We start from the raw sequence: 27,374 nt of genomic DNA on the forward strand, positions 1-27,374 counted from the left end.
CCACCCACACACACAAACCACAGAGACTACTGGTCACGTGACATATCATTTAAAGAGCTGCAAGACAAACGTCAACAAGAGAGAAAAAAAAAGTAAAAACGCTGTACACTCGCGTATAGTTTTTAAAATTGGACTTTTTGTGTGCAAATCTTGTTTACATATGATCGGTGACGTCATCCTGTGCTCACTTCATCGTGGTGGGGAAAAAGTTGTCCGATAGAAATCGGCTTTTCGAAGCCCTTTACGAGGAGGAGGAGGAGGAGGCGGAGTTGGTGGGTGTTGTCTGGCTTTTGGGGGCTTCTACTCCATCTCCTCTGCATCAACTACGCACGTCGCCGCTCAACATGAACAAGGTAAGCAAAAAGTTCACTTTGATGTCATTTTTGGCGTGGAGGCAACAAACTCAAAATAAAAAATACCACACGGTGGCTTCGCTTTCGTTCATGTCACTGAAAAGTCCTTCTCGGCCGTCAGGTATATAAACGCGTCTAACGTCACTTTCAACGGTTTTGGTTTTTACCTTAATATAATGAAATAATATATATTCTTCCGAATGAAATGGGCATAATGTTAATAGGATGAAGTTTTAAATTAATTCCAAGATAAAAGTTGTACTATTGACAGGATAATATTGTCTTCTTTCCCCCTCTCCCCCCAAGATAAAACTCTGTATACTCGGTGGCATTGCTTTTAACTTTAGTCAAAGAAAATTCCCACTCGGCCGTAAAGTACATGAACGCATCATAGTCCACTTTTCAACCGTTAGTTTCTGCCTCCATCTTACGAAAAGTCGTTTTTTCACGATAAAAAAAAAAAGTTTTATTGAGAAAAAAAAAAAAAGTCTTCAACATAAAAGCTTTCTGCTGCTGGCGGTGGTGCATTTAAGTGTCACAAGCACAAATCTGTTCTGCTGGTTACGGAATGACGCAACACGTGGGTCTTCTCTGCCCATTCAAAATAGCTTCACTTCCGGTTCAAGGGTCAACCGCTTCGTGGGGAGACGATCGTTATGCACCAACCAGGACTGGGATACACCGGGATAAAGTTGTTATGCACCTTAGGGACTATGCTCCATAAATTAAATAATGTATTCGACAAATATAATATATATAAATATATATAAATATTATATATAATAATAATATTATTTTGGTATAAAGTTTTATTCTTATGAGAATAAAGTTGGATGCTGTAAAATGCTGTAATCTTACCAGAAAAAAAGAAAAGGAGGTAACCCGAGGAGAATAGTCATACTTTTTCTCGAGAAAAGACTATTTTCAGACTAAAGAATAAAGCCATTTTTTTTTTTCAAGAATCGTTTTTTTTCTCGGAAAAGGTTATCTAACAAGAATGAAATCATATTTCATGGCTCCATCAGGTTGGGTGGGGTGCAAGCCCTTTTTTCAGTATCATTGTTGTCATTATGGGATGCTGAGTGTCGAATTTGGAGGGGGGGAATAAAAAAAAAAAAATCATTTTAATTTGGAAATAAAACTGTGTGATGAGAAAACAAGTGAAGTTTCCAGATGCACTTTAGCTCCACTGCTAAATTGAGAGATGTTGGCTTAACTCCTCCACCACAACACACCGATGCACAGTGTATTATTTATATTATTCATCTGAGGGAAAAAAAAAAAAAAAAAAAGAATGCGAACATGACAAAATGTGATCTTTTTATTTTATTTTTTAAATTATTTTTTTTTAATTATTGCTTTCAGAAACTGTGCGGGACAAACTACCCGGCTAGCATCTGCTTCATCGTCGTCAACGAGTTCTGCGAACGTTTCTCCTACTATGGCATGAAAGGTCACTCATACATAAAAATACACCAAATCCAAATATACTGCAAATGATGCAGTGTTATACTCCACAGTCTCCTGTGTGCTCTGCGCCTCCACAGTCTCCGCTTTGCTGCTTAACACTTCACAGTCTCCTCTTTGTTGCATTGTTTTACACAGGTCTCCACTTTGCTGCTCTACAAACTCCAATTTGCTGCTGCTTTAGTCTCCACTGTTGCTGCACTCCACAATCTCAGATTTTGTTTTCATTTTATTTATTTTTTACTTTGCTTCTCTTTTACCCTCCACTGTCTCCACTTTGCTGCATTATCCTCCACAGTCTCTGCTGCCGTGTTTCACTCCATAGTCTCTGCATTGGCGAGGCTGTTAAACGCCACAGTCTCTAATTTTGCTGCACTCCACAGTCTCTGATTTTCTTGCATTAAATTGCAGTCTCCACTTTTGCTGTTTTAATACTCTCCACAGTCTCCACTTCCCTGCATTGTAACGCTCCAATCTCTGCTTTCACAGTCTCCGCTTTGGTGCAATATACGCCACAGCCTCCAATGTGTTGCTCCGCATTCTCCATGTAAGCTGCAATACCCGCCAGAGTCTCATTACTGCTGCAATATTCCTCTCCAGAGTCTCTGCTGTGCTGCATTGTTATACACCACAGTCTCCTCTTTGCTGCATGGTGTGAATGTGCCATTATGATTATTTATTAGAAAATAGGGTTGGACAGAATGATGTTTGTAAGGGGACAGACAAAAGAGAGAACAGTCTCCACTTTTGCTGCTTTCTAATCCTCCACAGTGTCCCGTTCGCCGCGTGATGAGGACGTTGTTGCCTTTGTGTTTGTTGTGTTTCAGCGGTGTTGACGTTGTACTTCCTGACGTACTTGGGCTGGGACCACGACCTTTCCACGGCCGTGTACCACGCCTTCAGCAGCCTGTGCTACTTCACGCCCGTCCTCGGGGCCATCATCGCCGACACCTGGCTCGGGAAGTTCAAGTCGGTCCCCACGTGTACTCCAAACCAGCCGGCCCCCCTTCGTCTCCCTCCCCCCCCCCAATTTGCTTCATATCCTTCCCTGTCAGTGGCGGTTCGAGACCAATTTTAGTGGGAGTCAGTCAGGGGCCCTAGTTGGTGCCCCCCTAGTACGACAGTCGTCAGGGGGATGGGTGGCTGACTAAATGTTTTCTAAACAAGACCAATCCCAAAACAACTAGGGTGGTACATTTGTCATTTTCGGGGCTGGCTCGATCTAACCCTGGGGCGACAGGGTGGGCCAAGCACAGTGTTCTGGGGGGTGCTCGCACCCCCTAGCCCCCCAGAACCACCACTGCCCCCTGTATCCACCCTTGTCCATTTGTTGTCCCCCATTTGCCCCGACTTGGTCTTCCCTTTACTTGATCTTTGTCCTCCCTTAATCCCCCTGTACCCCCCCCCCCCTTTAATATCTTCAGTGTCCCTCCTTTGTTTACCCTTTATTTCCTTTAACTTTATCAAAGCTGCTCCTCATCCCCCTTTGCCCCCCTTTAACCCATGGACCTCCCTCTAACCACCCTTTATTCCCCCCCTCCCATTTTAGCCTCCTTTGTCCCCCTTTATCTGTCCCCCCACTTATCCCTCTGTAACCCTCACTGGTCTTCCTATGTCCTCCTTTTATCTGCTTCTGTAAACCCCGTTGGTCTCCAATTTGTGCCCCCTTTATCTGACCTTTGTCCCCCGTTTGACCTCTCTGTGCCTCCCTCCCCTCGCAGGACCATTATCTACCTGTCGGTCGTGTACGTGTTGGGTCACGTGATCAAGTCGGTTGGCGCTGTTCCCACGGTGGGAAGCAACAGCGCGCACATGTATGGATGCCCGTCGACCGTAGACCGCTCGAGCCGATCGGCGTTGATTGACGGGCTCTGTGTATGTGTGTGTGTGTGTGTGTGTGTGTGCGTGTGCGTTCTAGCGCTCTGTCCATGACAGGTCTGATTTTGATCGCCTTTGGAACGGGCGGAATCAAGCCGTGCGTGGCCGCCTTCGGGGGCGACCAGTTCGAGAACCAGCATGTGAGTGGACAAATTGTACATGCGGACGCACGGAATGCGGCCTCCAAAGTCACAAACATACAATTTTTTAGGGCGACTCACTCCATTGTATGTTGGTGAACACTGGTGTACAACGAGCCGCATGCTGCTTCACCAAGTCGAAAGACAAACGGTTGTCAGCGAAACAGTGCCGCTGATTGGAAGTCAAGTTTGATGGTTGTCCTCGATGTTAAGATTTCATTTATTTTCTTTTTCATTGTAATCCCTCAAGGGGATTATCAGATTTAAACAACTGAAATGTACGCTGCACATTTTATCCTCAAACAGGAAATAATAATAATAATAAAGTAAAAAATGTTCTTTAAATTTACAGTAATTAAAACAATCGAAATAAAATTCAACAAATTGAAAATTACAAAAAGAATGTTTAATGTGTAATGTAATGCGTGTAATAATGTTTTTTTTTTTTTTTTTTTTAGTAACAACTATGTTAAAAAATGTTACTAAAAGTTTAAATTCACATTCAACCAATTTTCTAAATAACAAAGCTAATACAAAAAAAATATATACAACGGACAATGTTAACTAAAATCTAAAATTTAATTGAAATCAAACATGGACTTAAATCTCAAACTACATTAACGTAATAAAAAAATAAATACAAATTTAATCTCAATATCTCATAAAAAATCTAAACAAAAAACTTTTCATTTGAATGATTTAATAGACATTTCTAAAATACATTGTTTAATATTGATATTAAGCAATAACAAAATGACATTGAAAGTTATCGAAATTCACATTGAATATTAAAATTAAATTTGAAAAGCCAATGAAAAAAATGGGAAAATTGAATTAGGACGGCACGGTGGTCGACTGGGTAGCACATCAGCCTCACGCTTGTGAGGACCGGAGTTCAAATCCCGGCCCCGCCTGTGTGGAGTTTGCACGTTCTCCCCGTGAGTTTTCTCTGGCTCCTCCGGTTTTCCTCCCACGTCCCAAAACATGCTTGGTAGGTTGATTGAAGACTCTAAATTGCCCGTAGGTGTGAATGTGAGTGCGAATGGTTGGTTGTGTTTCTACGTGCCCTGCGATTGGCTGGCGACCAGTTCAGGGTGTACCCCGCCTCTTGCCCGATGATAGCTGAGATAGGCTCCAGCGCGCCCGTGACCCGCGTGAGTATGAGCGGAACGGAAGATGAATGACTAAAAAATACATTTTAAATTGAAAACTAGATGCACTTAATAACATCAATAAAAGTAACTACAAAAATACATTTCAACGAAACAAATTAAACCGAAGATTCAACAAAATTGAAACCCATCCCAATTTTTTTTTTACGGTACTTTTTTGGTCAGGCCAACGAAAGGATGAAATTCTTCTCGATTTTCTACATGGCGATCAACGCTGGCGGCCTCCTGTCCACCATCATCACGCCCATCCTCAGAGGTGAGCGCCGGTACCCATTGGTGTCGGTACCACTGATGGCGACCCCCTAACGTCCCTCCGCCCCCGCAGGAGACGTGCAGTGCTTTGGCGGCGACTGCTACGCTTTGGCCTTCGGCGTGCCCGCCGCGCTTATGATGGTGGCGTTGGGTGAGCGCTTCTTGTTGTCCTGTCCTACTTTCCTTTGACAGTAAACACATTTTACAGTTATAGTTAATTTATTATTAGTGTACAGTACATTTGAAAAAAGACCTGAAAAAATGAAAAACTATGTTACTTATATTCATGAAAAATAAAGACCTAGACAATGTATTTAAATGATTCCATTATTCTTCATGTATGAGTAAAATAGACACAAAATATTTAAAACTTTGATTTCCTTATTTCTATATGTGCACATGTAAAATAATGACATAACAGCACAAGGCTTTCGATTCCCGCATTCCGAGCCGATCGTCAGCGGTTCCGACAGCGAGCCGTCGTCCTTCTGCACGGATCGCCGCTCGCAGTCTAAACAAAATGTCGGCAAAGAAAACGCCGCTCACAAACAGGCGCGCAATCGCGGATGGCGCGTTTGGAACATTTCCCAAAGTCATTCTCAATTGGAACGCGTTTTGATATTTGCTTAAAAATAACTTGGCGCTAAAACCTCCAAAATAAACACTGCGGCACATTGAATATTTCGTCTCATAAGTATGGCCCTTGGTGGCTGAGATCAGCATAGCCATGATCAGAGAAACCTGATGGGACGCCAAGTCAACAAGAGCTTTGAGCACCTCACCTTTGATCTTCTTGTCGAGAATCGACAAAGTAACATTAACAGTCATATTCAATTCAACGGGCATTGTGCTGTTCCTTCTGGTATGTGCACTTTGGCCACCTGATGGCAGTATCATGCAGACATACGGATATACATGGAAGAGGTCAAAACTCCTCACTCAGCCGCAATAATCTTAGTAATTCTTCGCAGAGGAGAAAGAATATATGCCTTTGAGTCTTGTCATATTTGTGTATATATATTTGCCTACGTGTGTTGCTCCACTCATATCTCAAGGCACCCCACCGTATTTTGAAATCCAAACAAATATCACACACGCAAATGTTGTTTAAATTCTGTTGTGTGTGCGCGCGCGTTGCTGTCGTCCAGTTGTGTTCATGTTGGGCAGCAGCCTCTACAGGTGCAACCCCCCACAGGGCAACATCTTGATGGAGGTCTGCAACTGCGTCGGGGTGAGTCATCAGACATTTTGTCATCTTCCCGTTTTTCTTCTTCTTCTCCTCTTTGTCAAGAAGCCGATTGATTTCGATGGCGTTGTTTTTGTACACTGGCAGTTTGCCATCAAGAACCGCTGGAGGAGATCCAAGTACGAGTCGAGCAGGAGGCACTGGCTGGACTGGGCCGACGATAAGTACTCGGTAGGATGGTTGCCTCGCTAATGCTGAGTGCTGAAGTTGTTTTTAGTAGATCAAATGTAGATATTCACCCTCGTGGCTGGGACTAGTCTGGGTGATGACATCAGAGCGCTCTGATTGGACACTTAGGAAGTGCTTTGCTCTTGTTTTCCTCGCTACGAATTTACCCTTGAAGAAAAAAACAATCGGAATATTTTCGGTAATCAACAAAAGTAATCTCACGCCTGTCCTGAACGAGTTTCACATTCCCCCCCCCTTTCGATGTCTTGGAACGTGCAAAAGCATTACTATATTCATGTAAATGTAACATTTAAAAAATAATAATAAAAAGTGTTTTTTGGGGAGGGGAATCAACAAAAATAGTGCACGCATTTATTTCCTAAAAAAAAAAAAAGCACTTTATTTGATTTTCTAAGGCTCCCCTTTACCTGGATGCTCATGGCACTTCCAGGGCTCCGAAACCCTTATATCAAAAGATCATAATTTTCAATATGACATCAGTCAACTAACAACAATCTGTGAAATCTTGCATTTAATTGCATTCAAACAAGTGATTTGTCTTCATAGCAAGCATTCACTCAACGCAACAGAACAGGAAACAAAACGGGGATAAGACATTATACTTGTCAGACTGGATTATTGCTCAGCTGTTACTGTTAGTCATGCATTCTTAAACGGGATTTGAATGAGGACTTGCTGGTCGATTGTCATAAAAAAATAAAAAATAAAAAAATAGAGGACGCACAGTACTTGTAACATAGAAATAAACATTATAAAGATTTATTTGGAGTCAATAAATCTTGCCACCTGGCCTATTTTTTTTTTTTTTTTTTTTAAACAATTATTGTTTATGTCCTTGTTAAAAAAAAAGAAAAAGAATAAGAATCAAGCAGTCTGATTGGATGCTTAGTAAGGGTTTCGATGTTGTTGCAATAACGTCACATGATTGTTTTCCTCAAATGTGTACATTTTATTCATATTGTGACTTGATGTTAAAAACACGGCAAAATCTTACCAAGTGAATATTATTATTTCTAGTGAAACTGATTTATTTGAAGACAGTTTTTGACTTTTTTTTTTTTTCAAAAATATCAACAAGACAAAAAAAGTTAAAAAAGTTCAAACTGTCTTCCTATAAATCGGACAAAAAGATACAAGATCTTATTTTAACAATCTTATCGAGTCAATTCATTCAACTACCAGTTTTCTTTGTCTTCCTGAAAATTTTGAAAAAAAGTCAAAATTTCAAATTAGTAAGCTGCTTTCACGAGAAATAAGTTTCACTCGGTAAAATTAATAATACGGAGTGAATAAGATTCCTTCCATCCATCCGTGAGAAAATAGTCGAACAGTTTAAGGACAACGTTCCTCAACGTACAATTGCAAGGAATTTAGAGATTTCATCACCTCCGGTCCATAATATCATCAAAAGGTTCAGAGAATCTGGAGAAATCACCGCATGTAAGCGGCAAGGCCCAAAACCAACATTGGATGCCCGTGACCTTCGATCCCTCAGGCGGCATTGCATCAAAAGCTCATCAAAGATGGACTGATGCCAAGCGGAAAAGGCTTCGGTGGTCCGACGAGTCCGCGTTTCAAATTGTTTTGGGAAATTGTGGACGTCGTGTCCTCCGGGCCAAAGAGGAAATGGTCACAAAGTTCAAAATGCAAATGCAAATGTCTTTCAGCATTCACAAATCATTTTTTTGCGGGGGACTTGGCCAAATAAAAGTATTAGTTTCTCTGTGCGAGGTGCACATTTTTGTCCTTTGATGAAATTGGAATTTGCTGAGAAGTGGAGAGATTGCAATCAGTGGTAAAAAAAAAAAAAAGACAACACGACAAAAAAAAATGTGCCTGTGTTTGACCCATTTTTAAATGTTTATTTCCTTGACTTGTGTCAACAGAAGCGTCTGATTGTGGAGATCAAAATGGTTCTGCGGGTTCTGGTGCTCTACATCCCTCTTCCGATGTTCTGGGCTCTGTTCGATCAGCAGGTCCCGGAATCCAATTTGTTGATCCGACGTGGCTTGAAGGACACTAACAATGCGATGTTTGATTCCAGGGTTCCCGCTGGACGCTGCAGGCCACCCGGATGAACATGGCCTTTGTAAGTTCGCTGCTTCCGCTTCGTTATCTTCCATGCGATCGTTGCCCGTTGTAACTTTTTTTTTTTTACGAGCCGAATGGATCATCCGCTCGCCAATTTCTTGCTCGATGAACTTCCTGATGGATTTCTCGGGTTAAAAATTAATCATGTATTGAGTTTTGTTTGTGTTGCATCCCAGGGAGACGCCTTCTCCATCAAACCCGATCAAATGCAGGTATGCGCTCGCTCGCACCTTCTGTGGAAGAAAGTGGTATTACATAATGAGTTGCTGGATCGTTCTGGCTAGATTTCCTTCCCAAAAAAATATGTTAAGATTGGAATAACAAATGATTTATTTGACAAAGAAGCACAGGCCTTTTTGATTCTATTTTAAACGTGTATGAGCGTTTTGTGTTCATATTTGGTAGCAATGAGACACAAATCTAGACAAAACTGTAGTTCCATTTTGACACTGGCTGACACGCTATAATAACACTAAAACATCTGTCTAGTATACTTTGTTGAAATTGGACAAAAAAAAGAAACCTTAGGAGAAGTGGCATTTTAAAGGTGCCCTTAAATTTGCAAAAATGTTCCGTCCTAAAAAGGCCAAAGCAATGCTAAAATTGCTGACTTGGTGTATCTCTTTGAGAATGGCTTTTTGAGACTCTCTTGTCGCTGACTCTGAATTTTCCAAAATTCAAAGGACCCCATAAATGACCAAAACGGCCACTTCAAAGCAACATTTCGGACTTCCTGTGTCGTTTCTGACATGGCTTTTTTGTGTGTGCGTCTACTCATGATGAACATATCTACCAAAACTGTATTTTTCTAAGTGAAACTGGTTTTGGCAGATGAAGTCAAAAAAAAAAATATATATATATTTTTTTAAAATCTGACATACCCCTGGAAACGGTCCTAATGATCCTAAAATGGGCGCTTCAAACCAAAGTGGCTGATTTCCTGTGTGAACATTTGGTGTTTGGCATGTTTATTTTGTATTTATTTATTTTTTTTACCTCTGTGGTAGACGTTGAACGCGCTGCTGATTCTGGTGTTCGTTCCCGTGTTCGACCTCCTCATATACCCGCTGGTCGCCCTCTGCGGGATCAACATCACGTGAGTTCTTTTTGTCACTTTTTGAAAATGACGATATGAAACAATAACGCGCTCAACTTCCTCCTTTTCCAAAGGCCGCTGAGGAAAATGGCCGCCGGGATGATTTTCGCCGCGTTGGCATTTGGTGCCGCCGCCCTGGTGGAGGTCCACGTGGTGGTACGTCCACCACAAAGTTTGCTCTGACCTACCAATCGGCATGGAAAAATGTTGTCGTTATTGTAACTTCCAAATGTGATTGGTTAAAGAAATAGTCCCATTGCTAATCTAGTTGAAATGACATTTAGTTATGTTACCATTAGTGTGCTGCGTGTTGTAGAAAACGGAGGTGGCGCCAGCGCCGGCGGGCAAGTGTCTGCTGCAGGTCTTCAACCTGGCACCAGGCGACGTCCGTCTCCATTTCCCTCAAGGCGACCCTTTTCCAGAGCCGCTCTCATACCTCCAGGTAGCAACAAAAAGAAAATCTTAATGTTACAAGAATAAAGTCTTTTTAAAAAAAAAAAAAAGCATATTTTTAGGGATTTTTAAAGTTTTTTAAAAAAAAAATATTTCAACAATGAAAGTGTAGTTTTTCCAAGATAACAATGTATAGAAATAAACAAGCCTATTACAAAAACAAAATATAATTGTTTTAATAAATGTATTTTGATAAAAAGATAATTTTTCTGGAGAGAAAAAAAAAAAAAGTCATGTTACGCCTTAAAAAAATAAAATGTCAGATTTTTTGGGGGGAGAGAATTTTTATTTAATATTACGGTAAAAAAAGAGTTGCATCATTTCCAAAATAAAAATTCATATAAAAAAATTGAATACTACGGGAAAAAATTATATATATATTTTTTAAGATGAAAAGTTCTATTTTTCTTTCAGAACAAAGTTGTACTTCAAAAAAGTGAAGTCACAATATATTTTTGAAATCATGTCATTACTACATTTTAAAAGAAAAAAAATACCTATTTTTTTAATAGTATGATAACAAATTTGAAAAAAGTAGTATTATGATAATCAAATAGTATTTGTTTTTATTTTAATTTTTTTTAAAGAAAAAAGTAACATTTTTTAAAATAATATTCTATTTTTGGAGTAAAAGTCATAATATTACAAAAATCAAATGATGTAATTCTTTAGATTAAGTCTCTTTTGGGGGGGGGGGGGTCGAGAAAACAAGCATGACATTTTCTAGATAAAAAGTTGGATTGTTTAGTGAAAAAGGTCAAATTAATACAATAAATGAAAGTTGTATATAATATTTTTCAATAAATTGCGTTGTATGGAGAAAAACGTACTTTTTCCCCAGGGCATTAATACTGTAATATAATTTGCCTACAAAATTACAGTGAACGAATAGCACGTTGTGTGTTTGTTGTCAGGATCCTCCTGAGTACCAGACGCTGCCACTGGGGGCGCCCCGCATCAACATGACCTTAGCGGTCCACCACGAGGGGGCCGTCACTAACTGCAACGTCACCTTTGGCCAGCAGAAGGCGTACAGTCTCATCCTGCACCCTGCTGATGCTGGAATACGCTGCAGACTGGTGAGGCACCGACGGAGCTACACATCAATAATTACACTACCAAAAAATGGGGAAATCTTATGAGGAAAAAGTATGATTTTTTTTGGGTTGGGGGGGGGGAAAGGGCAGTAATCTTCCGAGGAAAAAAATCGTCATTAAAAATGTATTTTGTCAAGGACATTATCGTATTTATTGTAAGAGACATTTTTTTTTTTTTATCAGATTGAAGTCAGATTTTTGTTATTGTGCGAAAAGAATAATATTTTTTTGGAGAGCCATATTTGTAATCTAAAATTCAGTAGGAAAAGTCATTTTTAAAATAAAGTTTCATTTTTTAAGCAAAAATTGTAATACTACATGATTAAAGTCATATTTCTTTCTTTCTGACATAAAAATCTCTTTTTTGAAAAACAATAACAGATTTTTCCCAAGCAAAAGGAAAAAAGATGCAACCTTATGAGAACAAAATTGTATATTTTTTAAAATAGTCTCATTTTTTTTCATGAAAAGTAATGATATGAAATTAGTTGCAATTTTACGTATTTTAAAATAAAATCTTTATGATAATAACATTTCTTTCAACAAATATCTTAATGTTCCAAGGTTAAAGTCAAAATTTAACAAGGAAAAAATTCATTAAATTGCTAAAATCTAAAACAAATCAAAATTATTTTTGTATTCTTTTGAGAAAAAGTTCTAACCTTAGACTAACCATAATATTCGAAGAGTAAACTTTATTTTTTACAAAAAGAGACAATATATTTTTTAAAGAATTTGTTTATTTTTTGCAAAAATGTGTATTACGAGAATCGCATTGAATATTTCTGCGAAAACTATGACAAATCCAAGATTGAAGAGAAAATTTAACAAACAAGGTCAGATTGTTTTGAATAGATTTTTTTTCCCCAAGGAAAAAGTCAAAAACAAAATTGCTAATAATTCTATGAATAAAAAGTCACCCAAAAAAAAAACGATAAGGTAATATTACAAAAATTGTCTTTTTTGGTAGTAATATAACTTTATTCTTACTTTTATTTCATTAGTTTTGGAGGAAAAAAAATACAGCAAAAATATATTTCCTTCAGATTAAAGTCTTATTTGCTTCAAGAAAAAGTGATGAAAGGAGATAAAGTTTGCAAGCTTTTGCGAGAAAAACAGAAGTGGATTGACTTCCCGTGGGCCACGCTTGAAGTGTGTTGACGTCTTCTAATTCAGGTGGAAGACCACATCAAGAAAAACAACGAAGGAGCGCCTCTTCTCAGGTAAAAAAAAAAAAAAAAAAGCCATTTTGTTGACCTGAACATGCGCAGCACCACAAGTGGCCTGTTGTCTTGATGCTAAGCTAAGCTAGCGTTGACGCGCGCAGGTTCGTCAACACGCTGTCGGAGGCGGCCAACGTCACCGTGGGAGACGAGACGTTCCACGCCGGCGCCCGCTACGGCGTCTCCGCCAACAAGACCGTCCAGAGGGGCGAGTGAGTGCTCCGTCACGTCGCTTCCTGTCTCGCACGCACATGATTTCACTCACCAACATTCAATTTTGTAATCATAGACCAAGTAGACCAACAAAAAAAAAAAGGCCCCAAAAGACACACAAAGTCCACCCTTGTACTTTTTTACGTGTCCGAGGAGACACCGCAAATCCGCAATTTGGCTTTGAAGTGGCCATTTCCAGGGCTCCTTCATTGACAAACTTCGAGAGATTTTGGCCGATTGCCATCAAATTTGAACCACGTGTACTAGACAGTTGTTTGCTGTTTTTTCCCCTTGGTTTTGTCAGGTATAATAAAGCGAGCTGCAGATTTGAGTCAAAGACTTGCCCAGACCTGGACCTCGGTCTCCTGGACTTCGGTGCCTCCTACACCGTGGTCCTGCTGCAGGTCAGGGAGCTGGCCGCTCTCGGACAGGAGGCGGCCTCGTTCCTCTCAGGATATTCGGTATTTGTATTTATTTTTTTTGTCATCTTCGCAGGAGTCTGGTAGCATGACGACGCACAAGATGGAGGACGTGCACGCCAACAACGTGCACGTGGCCTGGCAGATCCCGCAGTACGTCCTCATCACGGCGGGCGAGGTCATGTTCTCCATTACGGGCCTGGAGTTCTCCTACTCGCAGGTTTGCGTTCCAGTCCGTATCTCGACCAGGGCCAGGAAGTGGTCCTCCCTCACATCATAGCTGAGCACGATTGTCGACGACGCCCACAGGCCCCCGTCAACATGAAGTCGGTCCTGCAGGCCGGGTGGCTGCTCACCGTCGCCTTCGGGAACGTCATCGTCTTGATCGTGGCGGAGGGCGCGGGCCTCGAGCAGGTAAACTTTTAAACTCGAAAAAAAATGTGACTATTTCTGGGGAAGAAAAAAAAAAATAGAACTTTCATAATATTTTTAAATAACTTATCTATTATGATTTGATTATCATTTTATTTTTATTGAAAAATAAACCGGCTATTCTCTCACGATTACAATTTCACTATTATAAGCTTATACAATTAAAAAAAAAAAAAAAGGTCTTTAGTCTCACAACTTTTAAATATAAAACACTTCTAAATTAAAATGTTTTTCCCTTAAAATATAAAATAAAAAAAGTATCTTTATAAAATCGGACTTGAATCTCATAAGATTATGATTTATTCTTATAAAATTCCGGAAAGAAATATGATCATATTTTCGCCCACTTTATAGAAATATTCGATATTATATATTATATTATATATATATTATATTATATATATATATATATTATATATACGATATATAACGATATTCGAGAGAATAACAAATACCTTTTCATATGACTTTATTCTCATAAAATTCTGGAATTAATATCTTCTAATCTAAAATAGACTTATCTTAAATAATAAAAACCCTTTTAAAATAAGCTTTTTACATTTCTTTCATTAAAAACGATCTCAAAAATATTTTTCTTCAAATTATTTTGTGATTAAAAAAAAAAAAAATCATCTCAAACATTCTGACATTATTTTCATAAAATTAGTATTTATTCTTGTAAAATTACATTTATCTTGAAAACAATAACCTTAGTGCAGTAATAATAAAAAAAACAAAAACTGTATTTTGTCTATGAAAGTGATTTTTTTTTTTAATCTAAAAAAATAAAACATTCCTGTTGTGTTATTCCTTGTTTCCACTTTTTACAAATCTGCAAATCACATACACGCTAACGTGGTCAGTGTGTGTGTGTGTGTGCGCGCGCGTGTTGGTGCAGTGGAAGGAGTTCCTGCTGTTCTCGGGTCTGCTGCTGGCCGTGTTCATGGCGTTCTCGCTCATGGCTCACTTGTACACGTACGTGGACCCGAAGCAACTGGACAAGAGCTACGCCGGCGACCACGACGACCAACGCGGTGCCCATGACGACGACGACGACGACGACAGCAAAGACACGCTCAACAAGAACAAACAAGAAGCGGAGCTCAACACCAGACTTTAACCGCAACCGCCTTCACGATTTGAATGAATTATGAGCAAAGAAATGGGAACATTTTTTGTGGCGCTTTTCCCCAGATGCTAATTGTTAGCATGAAAGGCTAATTGTAGATTTTACACACATTTTCAACTTTTTTGTTTTTCAATTACTTCTGTGTAGAAGTCTGAAAAACACCCCCCCGAAATTACAACTACAGTGCCGTGAAAAAGTATCTCAAATTCGTATATTTTCGCATAGTTTCCGCACTTAAATGTTTAAGATTATCACACTAATGTAATACTTTTTCATGGCACTGTATTCTAATGGGCGGCACGGTGCCCGACTGTGATGTGTAAAGTAAACTCGAGTGCATCTGAGGCTCACTGATGATTTAACACCTTGTTGTGTGTTCATTATGACGACGACCAGCCATGTTTGTCGTGGTTGCTAGGCAATAGGGCATGTGTACATCATGAAATGAGATTACGGCGAAGAACGCGAAACGGACGAAGACGACCAAACATCTGCCTTGACTAGATTATTGGAGGCGATGCACTAACTTAGAAGCCATCATTCACTTTGATGCCGCCTCATTTGCATAAAGGTGAGCGGATGCTTGTGACCTCATCAGAGATCGTCTATTCTCAGAGCGACGGCGACGTCCTCTGCTTGTCCAACAGGAGCTGGGTAACTACGGCGACCACGTCGGGATGCAGCAGACACTCCAGAAGGTCGTCTGTGCCGACAGACGCCTCGTCTGTCGTAGAAGGAGCGACGGCGCCATCTTTGCGGGGTCGGGGAAGGCGGGGGACAGGAAGTAGACTCGGTCCGAAGGGGACGTCGCTTGGGATGCGGCCAGCCAAGTCGCGCTTTTTCGGGCGGGGAGCGTCTTTGGCTTCCAAGGTCGGTTTGGTCTTCTGTTGCTGAGCGCAGGCCCGCAGAGCCAAGTTGATGTAGCGCATGTTGTCGTTATGGGATGTCATGCTCTCCTGCAGACACACGATGATGTCACTGATCACCAATCAGATGTGTTTTGTGTGTGAAATACACACATTGTCCCACCGTCTTGTGCTCCTTTTTCAGGCTTTTGTATTTTCTACCGCTAACTAGCAACCAATCAGATTGCGCTACACGGCGAGATCATAGAAGTCTAATCAACACTGCTCTGACGTAATACGCTGTCCCGAATAGAAGGGGGGGGGGGGGGGGGGGGGGGGGTAATGTTCACGGCATCTGGGTGGTTATTGACAAAAATAACAGCATTAGCTTAGTAGGGCTGGGTATTGTTAACAACCTCACCATGAGATTCGATTTACATTTTTTTAGGTTGCGCTTAGATTCGACTTTGATTTGATATTGATTTCAATGCTTTAGTGTTGATTCAGTAAGATGTAGACATGCACAAATAATTAGTACCTATTGAACATTTTTTTAACAATCATTTTCACGTTCACGTGAACATACAGTGGAACCTTGCTAAAACAGACCCCGATATAACGGTTATCAGATCAAACGGACCGTCTGGACTGAACAATGTGTCCTAAAATAGTTTCCATTTGTCACTTAAACTGCCGTTGACATAGTCTGTTAGTTCCAGAATTGGCCGCTGTTGTTTACTGGCGATGTGGTGCACTGCAGGCAGAGAATGGGATTGACATATTTCCGGGTCACAGATATGCAACAATACTAGATACGTGCCTCCCGTGCCCACGTGGCAGCCATGTTGAATGTGGCGCATTAACGTGTCGGCCATGTCATGACGGTTATAGCTATTATCGATTGTGCATGGGGGCGCAGCGCTGGCAGAGAGAGCGGCATGTCCGCATCCTTAACTCTAAGGAATACAAAACAAGTCGTTGGTGTCTGGAACATGCTATTTTTGGTACAGTAAACAATTTTTTGTCAAGCCGTTAACCGTACAGTAAACATTTTTTTGTCAAGCCGTTAACCTTTGACAACAAATTTGGAACTAGGAAGCGCAGTAATTCCTTGCGGCTCATGAAAGCGACTCGCCTATTATGAGTATTGTACGTCAACACTGTCACCATGACCAAGCACACCAGAGTGGTAAGTTTGGATAAAATGTAAGTTTCAAACATGTTCAAGCTTTTTTTTTTTTTTTACATTTATTTTACAATAAGATTTGTAATGTACTGTAACATACTTTTAGGCCACAAAAAAACCGAGACAATAATTTTGTACTGTAATGTGGTTGCAAATGGCCTCAAAAAAATAAAGTGCTTCAAGGTAACAGACCATGGGCTATATCGGATGACCCCTGTGCCCTATTAGTCCGTTCGATTGAGGTTCCACTGTACCTCACACTTTTAAAACATTTGAAAATAAAAATGTGCAAAATAACTTCTTATTGAATATGGAGTACACAAGTGAAAAAAAACATGCCAGTTCTATATGAACACTGAAAAAGTAACGTGGATGTAAACTTAAACATTATTTATGATCGCTTGGAAATTATGATAAATCTCACACATTTTTTTTTTAACAATATCTCATCTTCACCTTCAATTCTGGCTATTGCTCAAGTGTGCACATAGGTTTTTTGCGCCCTCCAGCGGCCAGATGGTGAATCAATTCAGAGGACTCCCTGAATCAATATTGACTTGGGTGGAGGACTAATATTGCGGTACATCAATTAATTGATGTTTTTACCCACCCCGATAACGCCGTACCTCGGTGGGGTTGAGCCAGCGTACGGCGTCGTCGTCGCCCTGCGCGCTCTTCACGGCGCACATCACCGTCCGAGTCACCGCCTCGCCCACACGCGCCACGTGGTCGTCGTCCTGCGCGGAAATTGATCAATCGATCGATCAATATTCGATCAAATATGAAATGATTTTGCGTGGCTCACCATCTCGATCCAGGAGTTTACGCTGACGGTAAGAGCGTCAAGAGACTCCACGTAGTGCCACCAGTGTCTGGGCACAAACAGAACCTGACCACAGAAGAATGAGGCTTAGCATGCGTCTGACTGCACTTCTTCTTTCAGCCACCGGATGGCAGCATTGGCCTACTGGCACCCTCCGATGGCGTCAATTTACAATGTGTGTGAGATGACAATGTGTGTGTATCTATATGCATTTGGTCTTTGTGTGTGTATATGTATATTTGTTGGCATTTGTGTGTGAATATGTTTGGTGAGTGTGTATTTAGTGTTTTATGAACCTTTGTTGTGTGTTTATTGTTTTATGTGTACGTTTTGGGTATGCTTTTAGTGTTTGTATTTTTTGGGGAGTATGTATTTACTATTTAGTGTTGTGTGTATTTGTTCACATACACGTGTATGTTTTGTTGTGTGCGTGTATTTAATGGTTTGCGTACATATTTAGACTTTATGTGTGTATATTTAGTGTTTTGTGTGTGTGTGTTCGGTGTAGCGTTAACCACTGCATATTGCCAGTTCGGCAATGCTAAGCTAAACGAGGGTCGACCCACCTGCCCGGGCAGCAGGGTGACGACGTGCGCGCCGGCGTGCCGGAAAGCGGGAAACCTGGCGAGGTCGGGACGCAGGACGTTGACGCGGCTGAACACGCTGGACTCCTCGTACGGGATCCTGCTCGGGTACAGCTTGGACGTGTCCTCCGGAGGGAACAAGTACCAGCGCTTCCTGCGCATGCACAGCAAACGAACAGCAAGGAAAACAGCCAGGAAAGAGAAGTCAAACTTTAAGAAATAGGAAGTCTCCAATGTTTGGTGTCAAGGAAACAGCACGCAAACATTAAGGAAACTAATATGTGCATGTTTTGTGAATGTGTGTTTATTGTGTCTTTGTTGTATGTTTGTACGAATATTTAATCTGTATTTTTAGTGTGTGTGTGTGTGTGTGTGTTCGGTGTATGTTAGGTTTGAGTTCTTCACCAATTCTGTTCATAACTTTGACGGACGGAATTTCGAGCCGCAGCCCAGGCGTAGCGGGGGTCCGGTTTGGTGGCCTCAGTATTGCATCTCTGTTTTTCCCAGATGATGTGGTTCTGTTGGCTTCATCAAGCCGTGATCTCCAACTCTCACTGGAGCGGTTTGCAGCAGAGCTATGAAGCGGCTGGGATGAAAATCAGTGCCCTGTCCAGGTCGGGGATGAGATCCGGCCCCAAGTAGAGGAGTTCAAGTATCTTGAGCTCTTGTTCACGAGTGAGGGAAGAACGGAACGGGAGATGGACAGGCGGATCGGTGCAGCGTCTGCCGCGATGCGGACTTTGCATCGGTCCGTTGTGGTGAAGAAGGCGCTAAGCCGAAAAGCAAAGCTTCGAAGTCTGAGCTTCCCCGCGAAAGCTACTGCCCCGCGACCCGACCTCGGATAAGCAGAGGGATGGATAGATGAACTCTCCATGCCATTTTTGCCGGGTCTCTTCTTTATTTTTGTGTCATCAAAACTGACCTTAACTGAGGCAAGGGAAGCCTGCAGCTCTTTAGAAGTTGTCCTGAGTTCTTTTGTGGTCTCCTGGATGAGTCATTGCTGTTCTCTTGGGGTAATCTTTGTAGGCCGACCACTCCCGGGAAGGTTCACCACTGTTCAATGCTTTCTCCACGTGAGGATAATGGCTCTCTCTATGGTGCGCTGCAACCCGAAAGCTTTAAAAATGACTTTTGTAACGCTTTCCAGGCTTTATTTCTCGAATTTCTTTGGATCGTGTCATTTTGTTGCAGCTTTTTTAGATCTTTTGTCCAGCTTGATTTTGTCGGGACAGATTGTGTTTATGTTGTTTACTGATTGATCAGGTCTGGAGGTAATCAGGCTTGGGTCTGATCAGTAAAAATTTACCAAAAATTGTGGTGAGCCACAAGAGGGATGATTACTTTTTCACACAGGGCCAGGTAACTTTGAATAGTTTTTTTTTTCCTTAATAATTGAAATCACCATTTAAAAATAGCATTTTAAGTTCACTTGGAATAAACACACAAATTCTATAAACATTCACACTATTACAACTATATTTGGGATTATTAGGGGACTAACAGACATTATACAGAATTTTAACACCTAGGCACGCTTGGAAAGCTGCTTAGCAAGCCGGCATGCTTTAACGATGGCGTCATTGTTGACGTCATCGTCATGGTAGTTGTATAGTTGTTAAAATTCTGTATTACAGTATGTCAGTTAGTGCCCTCATCCCATAAATTGTTGTAATAATGTGAACGCTGTTAGAGCTTGTATGTTTCTCCACCCTCTGCATCTTTTGATGTGTATTAACTATTTAAAAAAAAAATAAAAAATTATCTTTCACCAGGAATGAACGTGTTATTCGGGCACGGTGTATCTAAATCATCATGTCCACCAACTGTCGAGCTTTTCCTGTCGTAGTCCCAACATTCAAAGTCCCCACATTCAGTTGTAGGCTTTGTACTTTCCTCTTCTCTTTCTGGCTGCGAACCTGCTTTCCAACTCTCCTTCGTCTTCGACCCACAGTAGCTGAATTTCCTCCGCTGGCCTGTGGGTTAACGGTGCCAGTGGCGGACAACCCGGGGCAACCCGGGGCACGCCCGATCCGGTATGGAATTCTTTGGATGAACGCTCATATTTGTTTGGCAAAGTTTTAAGCCGGATGCCCTTCCTGACGCAACCATCTGCATTTATCCGCGTTTGGGACTGGCACTGGCTCGTGCCCCCCATAGGGGTGCATTCGAGAAATTACGGTACACTGTATATTAATCCATTGCTTTTACTAATGTTTTCAGTTTTTTGCTCGGGTATGGTTTCAGTAGCTGGCACGGTGGAGAACTGGTTAGCACATCTGCCACACAGTTCTGGGGACCGGGGTTCAAATCCCGGCCCCGCCTGTGCGGAGTTTGCCTGTTCTCCCCGTGCCTGCGCGGGTTTTCTCCGGGCACTCCTTTTCCCTCCCACATCCCAAAAACATGCATGGTAGGTTCATTGAAGACTCTAAATTATATATATTATATCATATATATTTAGTTATATATATATATATATATTTAGTTATATATATATAGACGTTCTGTGTGTGCTACATGCCTCGAGTGCATGTTTGTGCGTGCGTGTGTTTGTAAACACTGTAAATTCCAACGACATCCCGCAAGACACCCGACTCCATTAAGAAAAGGACCATTTTAAAAGCCGCAAGTCTGTCAGCGTTCAAACAGAGTCGACCAAGAGTGTAAAACAAATCAGCATCATGGGGGAAGCGTTTCAGCATCAGTCTTACCGTCCTTGTACCTGCAGAACCAGGTTGCATCCGTAAGAGTCCAGGTGGCACGGCGTGTTGGCGCCCTCTGTGCCGATCCACAGCGTGCTCTCTTTTCCGTTACGGCCCTCGAACCCGAACGCCTCCCACTTTATATCCTGTCACACACAGGCACAAACACGCACACGCTTAGACGGACCAGGAAGCCGTTAGCACACACGTAAGCGGTTGTCAGTAATCGGCAGACTGGTCAACGTCTCCCGCACATTTCAACACGCCGTCGTTTACTTTCCCGGCGCTATAAAAATTAATCTGCCAAATAATTTGTTGATGATCCTGTGTGAGTGTAGGTGTGTGTGTGTGTGTGGAACAACACTTTGATGTCTTTATCTGCAAAAAGAAGCTGTGCGATTTAATTGAAAATGTCAACAAAAAAAAAGAGATTGAGTGAGAAAAGGTACGATTATTTGGTTTCATTCCGTTGATATGCGGACACCGCCTGGAGCTTTTTAACAATCACTTTAGTGTATATAAATCATTGAGGAAACAGTGGACTATTTACGTCTTGTGTCACATTCTCATTGGTATTCATACAATGTTTTTACTTTGTCTTTTTGAGATTGAGTGCAAGAAGTTCCTGCATAATGTCTGCCCTCACACACACACACACACACACACACAACGAGAATGGCACTCAGAACACCCAAGGCCAAAAATTTGCACCTTGCACACCTTCTCTTCCCTTTGCACGTCAAAGCTGTGTGACCGAATCTTTGACACTTATAGCACCTCCTTGGCCTTGGTACATATTCCTCAACAGAGTATGCCACGAATCCTAAACACTTGCACCGTCTCTTCTAATACTAACAGAACCCTCGTACTATTTATTATTATTTATTAGCATACTTTTTTACTTTTACTGGAGTATTTTTGTATATTTTTTTGACTTTCGTTTTCACGTTCCGCATCTGGTGCCGTTGCGCCAATCCCCCGTGATTACAACAGTGATGGTTGACTCAAGTTCACCAATCACACGACACACGAAAGTCACATGTCCAGACACAAAGGTCTTCTATTGGGCTTCGCGGGCCAATCAAAGTGAGTCGTGACAGCCACGCCCGACTCATGTTTACATGATAGACTACGAAAAACAACAGCTTAGTCTTGTCGCTGCCCAAACTTGGATATTTCAGCCCACTTCTAACTTGAGAAAACACCTTCCGGTAAGTTGTGGATGTTTTTTGCTGTGCATATGGCACCACTTTATGGTCACATGTACCCGTAAAACATGCATCTTGTTCTCGCTCTCTCTCTCTCTTTTACACACACACACACACACACACACACACACACACACACACACACACACACACACACACTATCAATAAGTCTGGTCACCAAACACCTTCTTCATGCAGTCATTTTAGTGGATAAGGCAAACAATGTTTCTGTAAGGCCCTATGCGTGTTTTTTTTCCCACTTCAAAATTGAAATGGTGGCAGGTGTGTGGACTCCCATCGAACATGAGTATGAATGTGATCTGTTACTTCTGAACACAGCCACATGCCAGTTATAAGAGGGAGTGCATCCTTGTGCAACCTGATTTATTTGATTCGATCTTATTATCCATCCATCCATTTTCTGTACCGCTTATCCTCACTAGGGTCACGGGCATGCTGGAGCCTGGCATTTGTATACCTTTTCTATCCACTGCAACCTTGTTCCTGTTTTTGTAATCTGCCTGGTGAGCCTACAGTACTGTGCTGTTTAACAAGTAGAAACAATGTAGTATAAGACCATCTCTTGCAGCAGAATTTTCCCTAATTTGTTATTTGACAAAGATTTTATTTTATAGATCTTTTTTTGTTTTAGAATAAGTGATATTGTTCAGCAATATCTGAATTTGCACACTCACATTTTATTTAGTTATTTTAATTTTATTTGACGGTCATGCTCTGATTTAAAAAAATAAATCAGACGGTACTCACGAGTTACTCAGGACTTTTCTCACCGAGTACTTTCTTACTCTTACTCAAGTCATTATGTGGAGGACTATTTTTTGTACTTTGATTTGAGTCATATTATTCTAAAGTAACATGACTCTTACTTGAGTACAATATTTGGCTGCTTGACCCACATCTGCTACCCGCTAATTAATTCATAGACTCATTTAATTTCAAGTTCCTCCCAATGTCCACCGAAAGTCCTCATCTTCTATTCAGAGCCTTAAAGTTCATGTAAGGAACCTAGGACTTTTTCCTCGTCGCCATCTTACTACCAAACATTTCGCCACGCGCTTCTAGCTACCCGCTAACGCAACTCCACCTTCTTCCGGACTGCTCGAATCCCCCTCCGTGTGAACATTGGTTCCGGCAGCGCAAACACGGTTCCGGACGGAACGTTTTCTCTTTTTTGGGTCCCGGCGGAGCTTCGAGGCAGATATTCTGCGTCGACCAATTTTTGAAGTCGACTTAGCCAACGTATTATATTTTTTTCCCCCAGTTCTAATTTAGTGTATATTCATTGTGTGTGTTTTGTGTGTTTATATAGTGTTCGTGGTAGCGTGTCTGCGTCAATGAACGAACAAACAAACAAACAAATAAACTAAAAACAAACAACTTACAGTATCATCCTATTTTCAGCCTTGGTGAATAACATAGTGGATACCTCAAACATGTCGGGCTGGTGCGCAAACATCCTGGCAATGTACTTGTAGTCGGCGTAGGCCCAGAACTGAGAGCGGGGGTAGTCACAGAAAGAGCCCACGTCCTCCCCCGCCTCACCTTTCAGCCAGCTGAGAAACTGACACATGCTGGCGTCCACATAGCAGCACTGAGTTTCAAACTGAGGCACTGTGGAAACAAGCAGACGAAGGAAATTGACGTTGATTTCTATTGTGCTAGGACTCAGGGGTCGGCAACCCGCGGCTCCGGAGCCGCATGTGGCTCTTTCGTCCTTCGGCTGCGGCTTTCTGTGTCTTTGCAAAATAAAACAAGGTGTATTCCATTTTAATTTTTCATTTTAGTTCATTCATTTTTCAAATGTGACTCTAAATAGGAAGATTTTATGGCGATTTTGTAGCATTAAAAGACTCACTCAAAATACACGTCGCAACCGCCGATGTGCGACCCCTGGCACCGCGATTCATTGAGCTATTCGACCCCCGGTAGGCAAACCATGGCTAAAACCAAGAAAAGAAACGTTTGTGAAGAAGACAGAACGTTTAATGCAGCGTGATACATGAACTATATTAAAAAGAACTTTCATTGTAATGACATGTTTGGTTTACATGATCTCTATTCGATGTAACATAACAATAAGATACAACTTTCAAAAATCAGTTCCAGGTTTATATATTTTACGAACTGTTACTTCAACATTGGTCGCCATTGTTGTTTGGGTCATTGGGTATTGACGTCAAAAGGGGCTATGCCCATTTTCGCCTGGGTTTTTAGCTTTCGCTACAGTAGCAGCTCCGGCAGTAACGAAGGCCATTCAGCCTTTTCAGTTTGAGCCAGTGTGTGATCAAAGACATGAGGAGAGAGAAGAATTAACCGGCAATGAAAATGGAAATGAGAATGAAGATGACGGACGGGCGTGAAGAAGCTCGAACTGGTCATTTTTGGGCGGCGTCTTGGCTGCTGCTTGGCAAAGCCGACTGAGAAAGTCGTTTATTGTACAGCTACGTCGCACATCGGACATGCACCACTTTTGAGTGGATACTGTGGTGAACACTAGTGATGCACGCAAATTTCAGTGGCCGAATGTTTCAGTGGGATTTTCGGTTTCAGACTTTTGTCACCGAAATGAAACGGCCGAAATAACATGTTGTTTACTGTCGCTACCTCTTTGCGACCCTCGAGCATGTATAAACAATATAGAGCTGCACGATATTGGGAAGAAAAGAACAAAAATGGCATTGGGTTTTTTTTTTTTTTTTTTAAACTGCAATATATATTGCGATGTGAAATAATACAGGATCAGTGTTGGGACAGTTCATTTTCTATGCAAACTAGCTCAAAGTTCATCGTTTCAAAAATGAACTTGTTCAGTTCATCATTCAAAATGTTGAATTAAGTTCACCGGTCAAAAAATGAACAAGTTTATATTTATTATATTTTTTTTTTCAATGTGTTGGTGACGGGCTATTACCCTTTTCATTCCCCCATTGTTGCCACTCATTCAGTTCACACTAGTAGCCAGCTCCAGCTTTCACCCTACAATCTCAAAAACATGAGGAAAAACTTGCTTCGATCAGGCGTCCCCAACCACCGGTCGACGGACCGGTACCGGGGTCCTGAGGCATTTGTTACCGGGCCGCAGAGAAAGAATGACCAGTTTATATAATTTCTATTGTACTGCAATTCACGTGGCAATGTGTTTTATTTTGAAAATTGACCGGATCCTCTACGCCGCACCAGCTGCGCCTCTCAATTGACACGTCGAACGTTTCTGTTTCCGGTCCGAGCGGGCTGGCTAACGGCGGGAGAGCTCAAAGAACGAAATCATTTCATAAACTAATTCAGTTCATTACGTTGACTGAAAAGATTTGTTCTTGCGAACGAAACAACACCATATCAGGAGTCCTACTTAAAATATGGGTTTATCGCAACAGTTAACTCTCACGCACCAAGTCCGCTGGTCTGGTTGTTTTTATTTATATATATATATATATATATATATATATATATATATATCGAGATAACTTTGCATTCCTCGCAGCTCAGGCTGACTATATGAACAAAATAATGTATCTATTCTTATATTACAAAACAAAATAAATTCCATATTATCACAGTGTGATTGTACTGTGTTTTAACTAAAGCATTCTGATACAAATAATAATTTTCTGAGCAATCCATTTTTACAATTAGGTACTGTATTACAAAATAACACATCCACTCCCATTTACAGTGTTCCTGTGCCTACCTAGTTTGATTCTGAAGAGCAAAATAAGAAATGTATCAATCTTGTAATCTTTTGAGCATGTCCAAACAGGTCCCTCTGCTGATCGCTTTTAATATTACAGTTGATTCACTGTATATTACAGTACACCAATATCGCAGCAGACCCTGCAATTTGACTATTGCGCACAAGTACATCGCGATGACAATCAAGCAAAAATCGCGTGCAGCCCTAACACAATACTTAAGAAACATTTACTATTAACAAGAAATATAGAGCTTTGCTGACAATCCAGTTGAATTTACTGGGAGGTCAATATAATACCTACAACCTACATTTATAGTTTGATAATGACATAGTGCGCCGTAAATCAACCGCAAGTGTGACAGTTACAAAACAAAAACATTCAACGAGCTACTGGTAACAAAAACTAACTTCTTTATTACGGCAAATATTCAAATTTGCATGTTGCAATGAATTGTGGGCACCACGTGGCTTTTCTGTCATCATGCTTGCGGCTACGAGCCCAAACGGAGCATCCTTATTGTCACCCAACCTCCCTGCTTTCCACTGTTCGGGTAGGGAGTGGTTGCTGCATGCTATTTTGCGCCACCCGAGCTACAGTTAACGCGGCTAAATACGATGCCGAGCTGCGGAGGCGAATGTGCCCCTCGTGTCCTTTGTCAACAGTAGCATAAGTCACTAAGCATCGCCTCCATGACACCGAATAAACGACACTTAGACAAGTATCGTTATCATCACGATAGTCCGTAAGATATCGTGACGCAAAACACCAGAAGAAGTGATTGGGTGGTACAGTACACTTGGCACATAGATCTGGCCGGAACCGTCTTTTAGCGGAAATTAGCCAACTTCGAAGGGTTTTGTGGCTCCCGGTGATTTAGTTATTTATTTTTTTCGCGAGAGACGTGACAAATGGCAGTTTGAGTGTTTAAGGTTGCTGACCCCTGTGTTAGGTAATGGCGGTTGTCAGGAATGCATGTTGTCCATTGTTCCTGCAATTCACTCATAGCTCTTACTGTTCGTCTCCTCTTTTCTCCCCAGGCGGAATCGGACAGCTCTGTCGCCGAGATGACGGCGCAGGTTCTCTGCGGTCCAGCCGAGGACGGGCCAGCCGTGCGTCATGTTCAAGAAGACGGCGGGCTGCTGTAGATGACCCACAATCTTGTGGGCCTCCTCCGGGCTGAAGGCCGGGCCTTGTTTGGCACCGGTGGCCATGGCCTGTAGCACACGCGGTATTCAGTGGGTTTTAGGTCTGGGGTTTTGCCATTTTATCATCAAACATAACAGCAACACATTTATTTAGATCCATTTAATTTTATTTGCAGGGACCTATATCCTAAGGTTAAGTACCTTAAGGTGTTGTCGCTTTTTTTGTCATCTCTTTTCTTTGTCACTATTATTAAGTACAGGAGGGTGTTATTGCCTTTGTTTCCTGTATCCCATCTCAAACTACATAGTCCCAGGTGTCGT

General features: G+C 41.4%; 2 protein-coding genes and 1 long non-coding RNA gene across 6 annotated transcripts in view; 1 reads left to right on the top strand and 2 right to left on the bottom strand.

Annotated features, from left to right (window-relative positions):
• The first annotated feature begins 69 nt into the window (after positions 1 to 69).
• slc15a2 (solute carrier family 15 member 2) lies at positions 70 to 15,212 on the top strand. Its single transcript, XM_061692488.1, has 22 exons — positions 70 to 353; positions 1,719 to 1,806; positions 2,648 to 2,789; positions 3,542 to 3,634; positions 3,739 to 3,838; positions 5,176 to 5,266; positions 5,336 to 5,413; positions 6,411 to 6,493; positions 6,596 to 6,679; positions 8,584 to 8,673; positions 8,742 to 8,786; positions 8,965 to 9,000; positions 9,796 to 9,884; positions 9,959 to 10,040; positions 10,201 to 10,326; positions 11,252 to 11,416; positions 12,611 to 12,657; positions 12,762 to 12,869; positions 13,175 to 13,274; positions 13,366 to 13,509; positions 13,599 to 13,703; positions 14,620 to 15,212. The coding sequence occupies exons 1-22, from the start codon at positions 345 to 347 to the stop codon at positions 14,839 to 14,841; spliced, it is 2,127 nt and encodes a 708-aa protein (XP_061548472.1). The 5' UTR covers positions 70 to 344; the 3' UTR covers positions 14,842 to 15,212.
• Positions 8,500 to 10,318, bottom strand: LOC133410882 (uncharacterized). Its single transcript, XR_009769588.1, has 3 exons — positions 10,178 to 10,318; positions 9,785 to 10,068; positions 8,500 to 9,021 (listed from the first exon to the last, which is right to left on the bottom strand). It is a non-coding gene; the product is annotated as an uncharacterized LOC133410882 (long non-coding RNA).
• hspbap1 (hspb associated protein 1) overlaps positions 14,361 to 27,374 on the bottom strand; it is a 13,926-nt gene continuing 912 nt past the window's right edge. For 2 of the 4 annotated variants that reach the window (XM_061692493.1, XM_061692492.1), the window contains exons 2-8: positions 26,921 to 27,122; positions 23,643 to 23,827; positions 20,997 to 21,133; positions 18,271 to 18,442; positions 17,687 to 17,770; positions 17,508 to 17,618; positions 14,361 to 15,806 (exon numbers count right to left, since the gene is read on the bottom strand). In XM_061692493.1, the coding sequence (XP_061548477.1) occupies positions 15,462 to 15,806; positions 17,508 to 17,618; positions 17,687 to 17,770; positions 18,271 to 18,442; positions 20,997 to 21,133; positions 23,643 to 23,827; positions 26,921 to 27,119 (1,233 nt within the window). In that variant the 5' untranslated portion in view covers positions 27,120 to 27,122 and the 3' untranslated portion in view covers positions 14,361 to 15,461. Of the gene's footprint in view, positions 15,807 to 17,507; positions 17,619 to 17,686; positions 17,771 to 18,270; positions 18,443 to 20,996; positions 21,134 to 23,642; positions 23,828 to 26,920; positions 27,123 to 27,254 lie in introns of all 4 variants that reach the window. The other 2 variants (XM_061692495.1, XM_061692494.1) reach the window with 2 other exon arrangements.

This window comes from Phycodurus eques, chromosome 12 (assembly GCF_024500275.1).
Source record: "Phycodurus eques isolate BA_2022a chromosome 12, UOR_Pequ_1.1, whole genome shotgun sequence".
In the NCBI taxonomy this organism is placed as follows: Eukaryota; Metazoa; Chordata; class Actinopteri; order Syngnathiformes; family Syngnathidae; genus Phycodurus; species Phycodurus eques.

Bases quoted from the DNA above. Each gene is read 5' to 3' on its own strand.
- slc15a2 (XM_061692488.1), top strand. The intron at 9,001-9,795 runs GTATGCGCTCGC...CCTCTGTGGTAG, and splicing joins TCAAACCCGATCAAATGCAG to ACGTTGAACGCGCTGCTGAT. The intron at 10,327-11,251 runs GTAGCAACAAAA...GTTTGTTGTCAG, and splicing joins AGCCGCTCTCATACCTCCAG to GATCCTCCTGAGTACCAGAC.